We start from the raw sequence: 14,815 nt of genomic DNA, 5'->3' as shown, positions 1-14,815 counted from the left end.
TTTATGTTTAGTATTAATTACAGAAATGAAGACTAGTTCTCTCCATCAGAGAGCTGCCTTAGAAACTTCATATTGTTCATTGTGTGTACAGTGGAGACATCCATGACAGCATATGAATCAAACTAATTGTAAGTCTTACTTGATTATGAAAAAAAGATGACATGTGCGTTCTTCTAAATTAAGTCTTTCTCATACAAATTACTGGTTGCCACTGTAAATCAAGCAACATGTGTTCTGAATTCTGACTGCTGGAGTATTAGCTATTGAGTGGGGAAATGAGATACTTTGTTTGCAGCTAAACTCAAGTTAACTTTTTTTTTGTTTTATCTAAAAATAAGTGATAAAGAACTATTGCTCTGCCAGCTTCTATAGCAACAAAGAGATTGGGATGGGTGAGTCCAGGCCCTCCATTCTAGGGTGAGGATAATAAGGCCCAGAGAGGTTAGGGAGTGACCTGAAATCTCCTTCCAAGTAGTGGCCCACCCGAGCTTGAATTTTGACCTTCTGGCTTGTGCACAGTGATGTTGCCACCCCACCGTCATCCTGAATCATGATGCCACACAGCCACCTCCATGGCCACCAGCCACAGAAACTGAAGATGTGGCCAGACACTTGCACAGATCAATACCATCAAGACACGAGGAGGTGGGGGAGCTGGGATTTGCTCCCGGACTTGTGACAATCCCAGCCCATGCCCTAAATCGCTGCACTCTCCTCAGTTGACAACTCCATAATAACTTGGCAATTATTATATTCCAAGAAGATCCATTTGTTGGCTTTTATTGTAAAGCCTAGCATATTAAATAACAGACGAGACAGATCATGGAAATAATAATAACAGTGCCATTTGGAGGAAGGATATACCCTTTATTGTTCTTACTGCAGTTCTCAGTGACAGTTCTAGTGTATCTGCAATGCCTTTAAGTGTGACTTTCCAGAGAACTTCCTCTACATCAGGAGTCATCCAGCTATAGCCCAAGGGCCAAGTCTGGTCCACTGTTCTGTTCTGTGCAGACTCCTGAACTAAGAATCTTTTTCATTGTTAAGTGATCTTTTAAAAATCAAAAGAAAGAGGTGGGGGAAGGAGGAAAGTATTATTAATTAAATCAGCTTTTAAAAAAATCAAAAGAAAAATAATATTTCATGACACATGAAAATTATATGAAATTAAAGTTTCAGTTCCCACAAATAAAGTATTGGCACAGAGCCATGCTCATTCATTTGCGCCTTGTCTGTGGCTGCTTTCCTGCTAGGATGGCAGAACTGAGTAGTTGTGACAGAGACGGTACGGCACACAAAGCCTGAGCTGTTCATTTTCTGGGCCTTTACAGAAAGAGTTTGCCCAACCCTGCTCCGGGCTCTGAGTCAGGTGGTGGTTCCTCCCAATGATGTAACTCCACTGATTTACTGTGAACTCCACTGATTTACTGTGAGGCTGCGAGATGCCAGATTCCCACAGCTCCGCAGAGGGAGTGGCTCCTTGCAAGTGGGGAGCCTTGGAGCTGTCCAGCAGTACCTCCTGCTGCATAGGAAAGGTGCCGCTGGGTGACAGGGACCCCGAGAAGGCAACAATGTGGGGGCAAGACAGTTAAAGAAGAGATAGAGGAATATTTAAGGGACCCTGAGAATATCTGAACAAGTGAGGCACTGGAGACGAAGGGGTTGGGGGGAAGGCTGTGCAAGGCAGAGCAGGAAAGCGTCAGCTCATGAATCTGCAGCAGACTGTGTATTGACTGCTTCCTTCTTCCCTGCCCTGTGGGCAAAGGATTCTGTTAGCGGCTGGATTGTATCCTCCCAAATTCATATGTTGAAGCTCTGACACGTAGTACCTCAGAATGTGACTATATTTAGAGATACGGCCTTTAAAATGGGATTTAAGTTAAAATGAGATCTGTAAAGTGGATTCTAATCCAATCTGACTGGTGTCCTTATAAAAGGAGACTAGGGCACGTAGAGGAAAGGCCATGTGAGGACACAGGGGGAAAAGCGATCTCCAAGCCAGGGAGAAAAAGACCTCTGTAAACACCAACCTGCTGACACCTTGGGCTCAGACACCCAGGCTCCAGAAGCTGGAGGAAATGCACTTCTGTTGTGTAAGCCGCACAGTCTGTGGTACTTTGTTACTGCAGCCACAGCAGACTAATACAAAGTGATACACCCACCTCAGCAAGCCCACTTCTGCTACCTGCTCATCTCTATTTTTTCTGTCAACCTGCAGGTCTGAGCAGGCACCTGGCTCAGATTCGGCTCAGATTTTGTCAGTTTCCTTGTTTTGTTCACTACAAAATAGCTCACATGTGCTTGTATCTATAACATGGGGTGATTCTCCAAGGTTTGCAAATTCAAATGCTTCCCAGGACAAGAAGTATGTCATTTTATTAACCAGTTGTTCTATCACATATTTAAACAAAAGGGAATTTGACCGCATACGACGTACCTGATAGGCAATGAAATAGGATGCGTGGAGCGGACGTTCTCAACCCGTGCACTGCTGACGCGGGGAGCTGGGTCCTTCTTTGCTGTGGGGACTGGCCTGGGCACTGTGGATGTTTAGCATCCTTGTCCTCTGCCCACTGTGTAGACTGAGGCCCCTCAGCAAAGACAAGAAGCGGTGGAGGGAAAGAAGAAGTAGTGACCCTGACAGTAGCCAGAGGCCTCAGAGAGAGACTCGCAGCTGAAGCCAAGAGGGCGCACACCAGGGCAGCCGCTGCCTCCTGGAAGATGCTTCACTGTTCACCGAAACATGTTTGTGGGCCCAGGGGGGCTGTGTTCTGGCTTCCTAACTTTGAATTCTGCCTTTATAACTGACATCCTCCAGGTATGGGAACACTCTCACTTCTTAACTCTTCACCTGTCCCATGCAGGCTTAGGTAGGAGGAAGGGCTGCTCCCCTGGTTCCACCCCCAATTTGTGGGGGGTCCAAGAGTTAGTGTCCATGTCTCAGTACATCGGTCTCCAACTGACCCTGACCGTGGTATTGGGTTGGCCCCCTCTGCTCTTTTGTCCAGTATCAGTTGCGGTAGTGGTGGTTTTTTCCCCCTAATTTATTTGGGACCTAGCAAAGAGTACCTAGTATGCCCCACTATGTTCACGAACTCCCTCAGCTGCAGTAGAATGTTTGTAAGTACAAGTACCTATCATTGTTTTTTAAAATAATTATTTTGAAAGTTAATGGGATAATTCTATTTCACTTTTTAAATGTAAAGTCCTTTAAAACATGATTTTTTATTCTGTAGTTTTGCAGTATTGAGTAAAGGGGAGTTGAGTATCAGGCATCTTATTTTATGTGAATTTCACAATTTCGAATCCAAGATGCGTAAGAAGCCCAAGGTCCACTAATTGAATTGAAACTTTGGAAATTCATGTGTTTCTTCCTGTATCCATTGGACAAATGTGTCTTGGGCTTCTTCGCTGTGCCAGGCTCTGTGTTTTGTGCCTGTAACGCAACACTGAAGAAGGCACCGACACTACAGCCTTGGGCAGGAAAGTAAACAGATGGTTTCAGTAGAGTTTGAGGGTAAACAGCGCGTGCCAAAACAGCACTCAGCACCTAACCCAGTTGGGGAGGGAAGGCCGTGCAGGACAGCTGTCAGGAGGAAGTGATGGAGGAGGCAGTATGTGATTAGAAGTTCCCTTGAAGAACTGGCGGGCAGCCTTAGTGAAGGAAGGCGGGCGTGGGTGGGAGCACTGCGGTGCAGCCCACAGTCCAGATCCCCGGGCAGCATGCCTTCCAGCGAGGTGAGCACAGTGCCTGGCTGGGGCTGAGTGCGGTTCAGAAGAGCTGGGCCACAGGCTCAGGAGAAGGAGGAGAGTGAAGTAAAGGAGTTCACAAAGGTACGGTGTATTTTCTAACCTACTGGAGGGCTTGGGATTTGTCAGTAGAAGCAGTCAGAGCTGGGACTGACTTGATTTGGCTATTCAGAAAGGCCTCTGCTGCAGAAGGGAAAGGATGGGAGGGGGACAGGAGGTAGAAGGTCCAGTTAGGAAGTGACCCATCGTCAGATGGGTGGCAGAGGTAGCCAAGACCCCCATAAGAGCAGTAGGTGGGGGGGAAAGGCAAGTTCCTAATGGAAAGCACAGGAACCGCTGCTTCACTGGACACAGGGTGGTAAGACGGACAGAGCAGTCAAGGATGAGGGCAGACTTCTGTGGGGGCAGCGGCAGGATGGACAATTTTTAACTGAATTTAGGTTGGGGGACAGGTCTGAGAGGGAAGGTGATGGTTTCCTTTTTGGAAATGCATTGCATTCTCTGCATGTAACAGAGACCAATATTTGTTTGTTTGTTTGTTTGTTTTTCCAATGTTTACTCTCTTTTTCTTCTATAGTAAGAGGGTCTTTTTAGCTGGCACATGCCCCAGCGTCCCTCAGGAGAGAGTATAGCATTGTAACCTCTGGACAATGGCACATGAGCAGATGTCATGGTGCTCTGCTGAGGGATGGCCTAGAAGGTTGTGCTCTTCTATTCTGGAAGGATGGGTGTAATAAAATGATTAAAATGATGGGCCATGTAGCTGAGGATAGAAAGGGATAGAAATAAAGAAAGGAGAGGCGAAATAAGGGAAAAATAGTCAAGTTAGAGGTCGAAGAGAAGAGTCTCACATTTAGAGCAGTAATTCTCGACAAGCTGACACTTTACCCCCAGGGAGATTTGGTGACTCCTGGGCGGGGGGGGGCGTTGGGATTGTCACAGCTGGGGGTGGAGGTTCTACTGGCATCTAGTGAGTAGAAGTTACAAAAATCTAGTCTAAGTCTCAGGATAGATGCAGATAAACATTCAGCAGTGCACAGGACAGCCTCTAACAATAAAGAATGATCTGGCCCCAAATGCCAATAATGCTGAGAGTTAAAGGTCATGATTTAGAGGAAAGGCAGACAAGATATATGTGTACAGTGAAACTATGGTACAATAGGGAATGGTGAGGAGTGTGGCAAGCTGTTCAGTGCGTGACCTACCTAAAGGTGACTCAGTCAACCTGCTTATTCAGACATGCCTGTGTGCTCTCTGTAAGCCAATCAGAGCTCGGGCTTCTTTCAGTCTTCCTGGCCTTCTTTGTCTTGATCCCAGTGGTCTCTCCTTTTTCACAGTCCTTCTTACGCTTTGTTACTGTATTCAGATCTAAGCATTTGGATTCTTTCCTCTGCGTGCCCCTAATTGTTGGACTCCAAAAGAGTGAGAGGTAAAATCTAAAAAGAGCCTCTTGTGGTTCTGTAACCTGATAGGAACACATAGATGTGGAGACCTTCAATTCATCTGGTTCAACAAGCGTATTTTTCAGACAACCATACTGGGACTCAAAGGCAGGAGTGCTTTGGCCCACTCTCTCATCCTGCAGAGAATGCACAGGAACCCACATCTTCTCCCATTTCAGTGCTGTTTCTACTGCAAGATGCTGCTACTCTTCATCGTACCTAAATATGATGACTTAATTTTTTGTAAAAGTCAAAGAAAGATAAAGCAAGACCTTTCCAATAATGAGTATTCAGTGCATCCTGATTGATGCAAAGGAAGCTTTCTGAGGGCCCTGAGAGAAACCGACCAAATGTTATAATGGGCAACAGCAACAATAGCAGTTGTTACTAGAACTCAACTTTGGGGACATGCTGATAATGGAGGCTGTTGCTGTGGGAGATGCTTGTTCCCTGAGACCTGCAGACATGAAGCTGGCTGCAGGGGAAGACATGAAGTGTTGACATACCTCCATGTCCCTGGCAGATACTCTCTAAGTGGAGTGTTTTTCTGGGGCTGATTTCCAGTGGACACCTGGTCCTTTCATACTGTAGGATGGTATTGAAGGACATCATCTGTCTCCTTAGCACCACGTGTAACCCAGTGGCTGCTCAGGGATCTGGGTGCTACTGTCTTTGGGGAGGAGGAATATTTATAACAATATGCCTTCTGTTCATTGCATTGGTTTGGCATCCTGATGTAATTGAATTGCACTTAAAATAAGAAATAAATAGACGTTTTGAAGGAGGATAAAAGTTTAAATTCTCAGGGAAGGAGCATGCTACTGTCGTCCTGCCATTTGTAAAGTAAAGCAGATTTAAATATTTATTACATGCATGGTTTACTGAAGGGATAGGATATAATATGCATTACTAAATCTTAGTTCAAAATTTAAATAGAAGTTTCTTTGCTTAAATTAGATTTTTCCTATCAACCAAAAAATCACAAAAATAGCATAAAAATATAGTTATAATATCCGCTCTCTTTTATTATATCAGAAACGCTTCTAAGCTCAGCATGTCCTCAACTTTGATCAGTAGTACATTGAAATGTACTAACTCTGCAGTCTTTTTATGAGGCACAATTTAAAAGAACAAATTCTAGGAAAAATGTATTGCTAATGAATAATAATTAGAGGTTTAATAAAGGGATTTGATGAAATGGTACCCTCAAACCAAGGCCAAGCTGTTTATCAGGTAACCTTTGAACATGCCAGAATTAGCCAAATTCTCTGTAGTTTTACCACCTTTTCTAACAAGAGAAAGAAGTAATGGTGTGCATTAATCAGTCTAATGGCAAATTGATTTTCCAAAAGTCCCGTTAAGGGAGGCCTCCAATGTATGTGGACAGATAATGTAGCTAGATTATATCTGGTATATAAAGGGCTTAGGTTTATATGTTGCTTTCAGATAATTTGGCAAGACACACAGCTAAATTAACAAAAAGATGAAATATTAATGGAAATATTAACCTTGTCAGATTATGAATTGAGTTGAAATTTATCATATGTGCCATAATATTGGGCTATTCTTTTGAAGTATAGCATTTTGTAAGGGAACAAAGACAAATTTAAAAATGTCTTGGTTCACCACATTTGAGTCTCATGCTATTACCCAGTGCTGAGATCACCGAGAGGGCGTGGGCAGGCCCCAAAGCACAGGCTCTGTTCATGAGCTCTAGAGAAAAGGTCTTGTGGTCCACCGGCAGCACCAGAAGCACATGAGACGGGGGAACTTTGGACCCTTTTATTTCGCTGGTGGGCTATTACCAAAATCTTTATTCCAGTCTAAATTCACATGGATTCTTTAACACTTTTAAAAAAGGAAAACCTTACCCCATTTTAGTTTATTCAACATATATTTTTCAAGCTACCTAAAATAAGTCAGTCAGCCATCTATATTTTGATCTAAAATACCATCATTTACATTTGGGCACTAAATGAAGCTACAGCCGGGGAAGAGAATTACTATATTCGATTCTTGTTTTTTGTTCATGAAATCTGTCTTTCAAGAAAGTATGGTTCTATGGGCTTTGGGATTTGTCATATTTTAATACAGAATTCAGGAGGAGGAGAGAAGAAATTCCGTCTTAGGTTTACTGCAAGAAGACCCTAAGGGAAGGCTCTGAGTATAGTCACTTAGTTGGGAAGTGGTTACAGGTAGGAGGGTGGGGGAGGGAGGTCAGCTATTGAAAGAGGCTGCTGGTGGCAACAGGGGCTCAGTCCTGCTGGAGACCCTCTGAGGAAAGTGTGGAACATGCTCAGATCTGCCCATGAAGGGTAATGGGTACAGAAGTTGGGGGCATTTCCATCAATTACTTCTTTACTGGTTGGGACACAGAAAACTAGATTTATAAAGGTACAGGATGCAGGTGACCTTCAAGGAAGGAAGAAGTAATGCGGGTAAAATACTGATAACATTGGCTACAAGAAGCATGACTAAAAATGAATGTAAACATTGGGAGAGTCTACCAGGTTTTTAAATTCAATAGAAGACTGCACTGAATCTTCATGTACATGTGGGTTATCATTGTAAGACAGCAATGTAGAACTATGTCAGTTGAGCATGTTATTTTTCCTTAGCCCTGGACTCATCTGTCACCTATCAAAAAGAGGACAAAATTGGTTTTAAGGTGATTAAACTGATCATCAGGCATCTCTGTGGACAGCAGAATCCACTGGGATTTCTAAATACAGAGCCTAGCTCCAGATTCATAATCTGCTATATTCTACGTGCTAACATTCCTTGCCACCGTTTTAGAAGTTAACACATTTCTAGTCAGTGTCTATTTGCTTTGATAATGACAGAGATTTGATGGCACCTCAAAGCAGCATGCTGCCCTTTGCGTCTGGAGCATCCCTGCTCCTGTCTGTGCGTGTGCCGGGCAGGTGCCCTAACTGTGGTTGATGGCAATTTCACTCTTTCTTCACTGGCTTTCTTCTATTTGTTTGAAGCAGTTTTGGACATCATTTAACATAGCTGCCATTTTATGATTTACTTTCTATTTGTTCCACCTGTCTTATGTTTTTCTTTTACTCTTCCTTATTGATTTGTTTTGGATTAGTCAAGGACTTCCTTCCTGTTTTCACTGCTAGCTTATTAGTCATATATTCTTTCACTCCTTTTGCTGCAAATGTGGCAATTGCATCCTTTCTGGACTTATTGCAGTCTCATATGAATTGATATATTTTGCCGTTTCCCCCTCAGTGCTTGGACATCAAAACATTTTAACTTGATTTATTACCATTTTATCTTTTGTGTTAATGTCATTGTACATTTCATTTCTGTTATGCCTTAGACTACACAAGACATGGCCCTCATTATTTTATACAATTAATATGATTTTATATTTTCCCAGATGTCTGTATGGACATTTAACTTACTAAATGCTTTTGAATTCTCCATTTCATTTCTTAATTTAAATAGAAATATCAATAATTGAACAAAAATTTAAAAGATTATTATTAAGTAAAAAGGCTTTTCTTAACTTCATAATTACCAATAAAATTCCCTTCAGCATGTCAGTACGAGCACTTATGACAAGTGGGAGCACCCTGCCCGCTACCTAAGTACCTCATTCACCTCTATTGCAGGGAGGCTGGTAGCAATACTAACCAGATAGGATTGCTGTTTTGGTTCAATTGGACGACATGAATAGAGCTCTTGGGAGCACATGGCACATAATAGATGTGCCTGGACTATATTTGCCCTTCTCTTTTCCCAGAGTCCCAGGCATGCGGCTCTCTCCAAACCCTGGCCAGTCCTTCTAGGCTCATCTGACACCAAGTGCACCGTAGGCCAGCTTTTTGCTGGACTGTGAACAACATGGAACCAGGGACATTTTGTCTCATTTTGCTTTACATTGACCATTAGTATTTATCAAGGAGCCTGGTGTTTAATGGGCGATGATAGGTGTTTTCAGAGTGGCTGAATGAATGAATGAATGAATGAGCGAGCAAATGGCTCAGTTATGCCAGTTCATGGAGAGCTGAGGTCCCCCTATAGGCAGGTATTCAGTCTTCTGTTGACTTTGCTCCTACCTTTGCCTGAAGCAGGCTGGAGTGGGTTGTAGTGAGACTCATCCCATCTGCATCAAGATGCAGTTTTAGGACCATGCTCTGTTTCCTCGGGAGAAGTTCTCAACAGCCACCAACATGGTTGGGGAGGGTCCAGAAGGTGGGCCTCTTGCCCTGTGAACTTGGGAGCAAAGCCCAGCTTCCCCTCAGCCCCTACTTCCAAAAAAAAAGGAAGATGGAGAAAACGTTTCATTTTTAAAATGTTTATCAACACTGAATACCACAATAAATGTTAAATCCACAATACCTGAAGAACATGGTGTTTTCTACAATAGGTTAACATTTTAAATACTCTAGGATGAATATAAACTTTTAAAGACTGCCCTTCTGCAATACTGTTCCTCAAAAAAAAAAATACTGCGTATTTTCCTTGAAGAGAATGGAAAAGCACCACTCTAACTAAAATACGTACATATTAAAATAACTGTAATATCGTGTGCTATTATGTACTGAATTTTCTAAATTTAGAAACCAAAAATATAAGAAAAGCTCATATCAGTTCTTTGCCTTCCACCTGTAGTTTTTTATAACGATGTTTTACAGAGGCTAATGTTCCTGACTCTGTCTTTACAATAGTTTAGAATCACCAAAGGGGATTGAATGTTCCTCATAGAGAAAATGAAATAGTGGAAAATATTTATTTTATTTAGGAAATATGGAATGTTGGTTGGCTTTCTAAAGTGTAATAAAGCTTTTACCTTATCTCTCATTTGAGCAAGCAAGCAAAAACGAGTGTTTTCTATCTTAAACTCACCACTGGTTTCTGGCATTCTAATATTATTTCTGTTTTACTACTTTAAAATCAAAATGGAAAAATAATATCTTTGGGGAAATAACTTTGCCTTCCCTTTTTCTCCACACTAAAGAATACACTCTGACCTTAGAAAATTTGATTTTATTTTCAATATGTAGTCCAAGAATCTATCTTTTAGACTTGTTGGAAATAGTCCTCAAATTGGCCACACTATAACTTCATGATTTCCTATATTCCTTGGGTGTTCCCTTCGTTATCAGAAATCTCAGTCTTCCTTCCACACCTGTTTCAGGAGCGGCTGCTGCTGTCCCTGCTGCCGGCTCACATAGCCATGGAAATGAAGGCTGAGATCATCCAGAGGCTGCAGGGCCCCAAAGCCGGCCAAATGGAAAACACAAACAACTTTCACAACCTCTACGTCAAGCGACACACCAATGTCAGGTACCCTGCTCTGTTCTTCTTCCTCAGCAAGCCTGGGGAGCCTGTTCATGGAGTGGGGACACTTTTAACTGGAAGGCCACATCTTACAATGGCACGTCTCCATTGCACTTGTTAAACCGTTGCGCCTGGAGTAGTTACCTCTTCACCCACCAGTGTGCTGCCTCTCAAGGCCTTCATGTTAGGAAAATAGGATCCTCTACTGAGTTTTCCCTCATAACCCTGATGTCTATAGCTGACCATCAGTCATATAAAATGGAAAGATAGAGAGTGGGGTCCTTATTCTGAAAATGACATGGTCTGATCTCTTGGTGCCTAGAGCCCAGGACACTCAGATTGTAGTCAGATTGGAGGGAGGGTCAGTGGGCTCTCAGCACAAGGACGATTTCTCAAGATGGGCTTGGCAGGAAGGCCTCAGAGAAGCCAGCCCTTTCTGGGGAATCTGGGTGATCCGCTGTTCACCAAGATTAAAAGGTTTCTGGGATATGGTCAATCAGCGACCAACATCACAAGGGACTGATATGTACCTTAATTAATTTATAGTCAAAGTTGTTGCTTTTCAAAGTCTGGCATTATCATATTCTCCATGAGCCATTCCTGGGATCACAGTACCTGGAAAACTAACATGTTATCAGCATGAGATTGTGGTCAGGAAGGAGAAAGGTGTGGGGCGTCTTGTTCTCATGCATGTATCTTGCCTCATTCGATATGTTTTAATGTTAATACTTTAGCTGTGAGAGTTACCCACCCCCTTGTTCAATAGTTCTATAATAACAATTACAGACAACTAAAATTTACTGAGCAGCAGCTGGAATTGGGATCACCCTGTTCTTTCCCAAGTCCCAAATCTTTGCAATGTATGATGCTGCCTTCCGGTCTGGTTGCTTCAGGTCAAGGGTTTTGAAGTTCATTAGTAAGAAACAAATTTAATTGCAAAATAAGTGCACTTCTAAAACAAATTTCATTTTGACACCAGAGTTTAGAAAAGGTGCATAGATCTAATGATATACATGGCCCAATCATACACAGAGCTAATGTACAATAAGAAATGCATATTGAGAAGATAATAGAAAAATGGTTGCAAACTAAATTGTAAAAGCACAATTGGATAAATGAAGAATCAGAAGTAAGTTTTTTAAATAAAACTCTGGCCCCTTTGGGGAATAGATAAAAATTAAAGGATATTTACACACGTTAAGGAATAAAATGATTTAAAACACTGACCTCTCCAGATTTTTTAGTATTTTCCCTACGTACCTAAAGAAACACCATTCACAGTGTTTGTCTGGCAAGGCATATTATACTAGGAAAAAGCTTTTTTCCAACCTTCAGTGTCTGAGAATCAGCAATGCCCCTTCCATTTCAGGGAACATTTTAAAGTCATATTAGGTATTCAAAACATGTGAAGATACACGCACCTCTATCTAACAAGGATCACAGCATATCTGTAACTAGCTGTGACACAATGCAGGAACAAAAGACCTATAAAAATGGCTAGAGACACCATCAACTTCAGGCTTCTCATGATATTAGTTATCAATTTCTGCGTAATGAGTTGACTTAAAACAATAATAAACATTGTCTCCCAGTTTCTGTGGGTGGGCATTTGGAAGCAGCTTAGCCTGGTGATCATTAGTTGGTCATTTCTGGGGTATCCTATTGTTTACACAGGTCAGTCCCATTCAGTGTGAGAGGGGCCAGTGCAGGGTATGAGTGGCAGGAGGTGAGGGTCCCTGGGGCCATCTTGAAAGCTGAGTGCCACACCGTCTAAGGCAAAGGATTGATGAAGCAGCTTCATTGGACTTAATTTTCCTCACACATTGTCTAGAATATGTTTGCAGAATTGAATTAAATTTAAATTCATAAAATATACTTGGAATCGTAAGGTAACTTAAATACTAAAAACTTACAATGTAAATCCTTAAATGACATCAAGTAGCAATTATTTTTAAAAGAAATATGAAGACACTGCTTTTTCATCCTGCAACAGGGCAGGTACAAGCAAAGGAGCAGGCATGATGCATGGGTAACACAGATAGTCTAGTCACTATCTGAGGATTTTTTTTAATGAAAATTAATAGGTTTCTGGAGAGCACCAGAAAGATCAGTTGCTAATTTTTAATTCTGCTTAGACCATTCATTCAACAAAATATTTATTGTCTTTATCACTGAATGATAACAACAACAACAATAATAATAATGAGGAAAAGGAGAGGAGGGGGACGAAACAAGAATTTATAGCTGTAAAGGTAACAACCAGCAGCTGCTTCCTGAATCTTCAAGGTCTTCCTCTGAATCCCACCCACTAGTGCTGAAACAGTCACAGACCCATCACATTTTTCAAAACAGGCTCACCTGTTAACCCAGCACCGCCATCCAGCTCTAAAATGACCTTTCTGCCTTTCATAGCTCAGATTCTAGAGATTTTTTCCACTCTCTGACTAATCTATTTTTCTCTCTCCCCTCAAATTGCCACTCTAGCTTTAACCTCCCTCATGTCACAGAACTCATTCTTGCTAAATTCACCAACTGTCTTGTTCCCGAATCTGTTTGACATGTATTTGCACCCTAATCTCAGTGACTGCTCAGGTTGCTAGGCCTCCTGACCTTGCTCCTGCACTTGCAGAATTCCGCCATCCCTCCTTCTCCTGACCTCCTCCCCCTTTGGCTTTCTTTCCGCAGTCTCCTCGACTGTATTTTCCTTCCCTAATTCTAGCCTCTCCTATAAAATTAGAATGTGTTCAGGGCTCTCTCCTTGCTCTTCCCTGTTTTCTCCAGCTCTCTCCTGGGATTTAATTACCAATCACATGGTGCTAAGACACAGAACTCAATCCTAGTTTTCCATATTATCTATCTAATGGGTGTCTTCCTCTTGGGTGTTCCACAGACACCACCATGAAACTCAGCACAATGAGGGGCAAATCAGCCCCCTTCCCCTACAAGCTTGTTTTGATTTGTCCCCCTAGCATGGACACCCATGAAGGGAGGCTGCCCTGTCATTTCCTAAGAGTGACTTTCCTGGACTCTTTCTTAACCGTCTGATCACCACCCCCTTCCCAACCGTTGGCCGACCCTCCCAGCCCCCAACACACACTCTTTTCTTTCTCATAGCAGTCTGCTTCTTCTTTTTTTTTTTTTGAACTTACTATCATTGTAACTGGGCATTGTTTCTGTCTTTATTTATTTCATTACCCAGCTAACCTCTGAGCTTTAAGAAGATGTACTATGTCTGTTTCATCCTGGCAGGTACTAAGTAATCTGGGATCTTTTATTAAGTAGACTTTCTTTGAAGAAGGTTATTATTCCAGTTTTTATTTTTTGAATCAATAAAAATGGGATTTAGCTTTTATTATTTTGCTGCTTCTACTTTAGGAATTCTTATAATACAAATTCAAGTAACAAATAGAAACATACTCATTTGATACTAGGGTTATGACAGTGTAATGAGCAGGCAGGGTCAATACCGCATAAACCAGGGAGGGAGAACAGGGCTGGCCCTGAGGCAGAAAGGTGATCAGTAAGGACAGGCTAGAACGGCAAAAGTGTATCATGAGTCTTATTTTTTCTTATTTTAATTATAAAAATATTTAATGGGAACATTTAACAAAATGTTTATGTACTTCCTTTCCAGAGAAATGACATTTTTCTTATGAAAATATAAATATAAAATGTAAAAAATACATACTCTCGTAACCGAAAACAGTATCATTCCCTTCTTAAAAAACATAAACTTGCAGACACTGCCCCCTTTGTTCATTCGCACAGCATCCTGTACGCCGACATTGTTGGGTTCACCCGGCTGGCCAGTGACTGCTCCCCGGGAGAACTGGTCCACATGCTGAACGAACTTTTTGGAAAGTTCGATCAAATTGCAAAGGTGAGTATTAGTGATTCCCTTTAATTTTGAAGATATATAAAATTTTGGCTTACTTTTTTCTGGCCCGTTATGAACTTCTTCCTTTTTTATAAAAAGCATCCTTTAGGAATGTTTGTAAATTTGTTAGATTTCTTTGCCGTTGAGCCCTGGTAAGTCTCAAACCTAAGAGAAATGCCACAGCATATAGCTAGCATGTTATCATCAATTTTTAAAACATCCATTTATATAATTCAGCGCACACATAATAAATACATTTTAAATGATTAGATTTAATTTGCACATCTCTGTGCTCTGTGCTGTTTTTATTAGGCATTTTAATGTCAAGGAGTTGAAAACGTGGGATCCCTTCATCCAGTTATAACTATCATGCAATCGCATTGTTAATAAGCACCCTAGGAGTACCCCTGGAGTAGGATGTGTACCTTCTCCCTAAGCCCTTTAT

At 41.8% G+C, this 14,815-nt stretch overlaps 1 protein-coding gene across 3 annotated transcripts in view; it reads left to right on the top strand.

Annotated features, from left to right (window-relative positions):
• Positions 1-14,815, top strand: part of ADCY2 (adenylate cyclase 2) — a 360,417-nt gene that overhangs the window by 235,309 nt on the left and 110,293 nt on the right. For all 3 annotated transcript variants that reach the window (XM_054578337.1, XM_054578339.1, XM_054578338.1), the window contains 2 exons: positions 10,351-10,499; positions 14,262-14,373. In XM_054578337.1, the coding sequence (XP_054434312.1) occupies positions 10,351-10,499; positions 14,262-14,373 (261 nt within the window). The remainder of the gene's footprint in view (positions 1-10,350; positions 10,500-14,261; positions 14,374-14,815) is intronic.

This window comes from Pteronotus mesoamericanus, unplaced genomic scaffold (genome assembly GCF_021234165.1).
Source record: "Pteronotus mesoamericanus isolate MK-2021 breed Mesoamerican mustached bat unplaced genomic scaffold, CSHL_Meso_final contig_50, whole genome shotgun sequence".
Taxonomy (NCBI): domain Eukaryota; kingdom Metazoa; phylum Chordata; class Mammalia; order Chiroptera; family Mormoopidae; genus Pteronotus; species Pteronotus mesoamericanus.
This window is presented reverse-complemented; position numbering and strand designations above follow the sequence as displayed.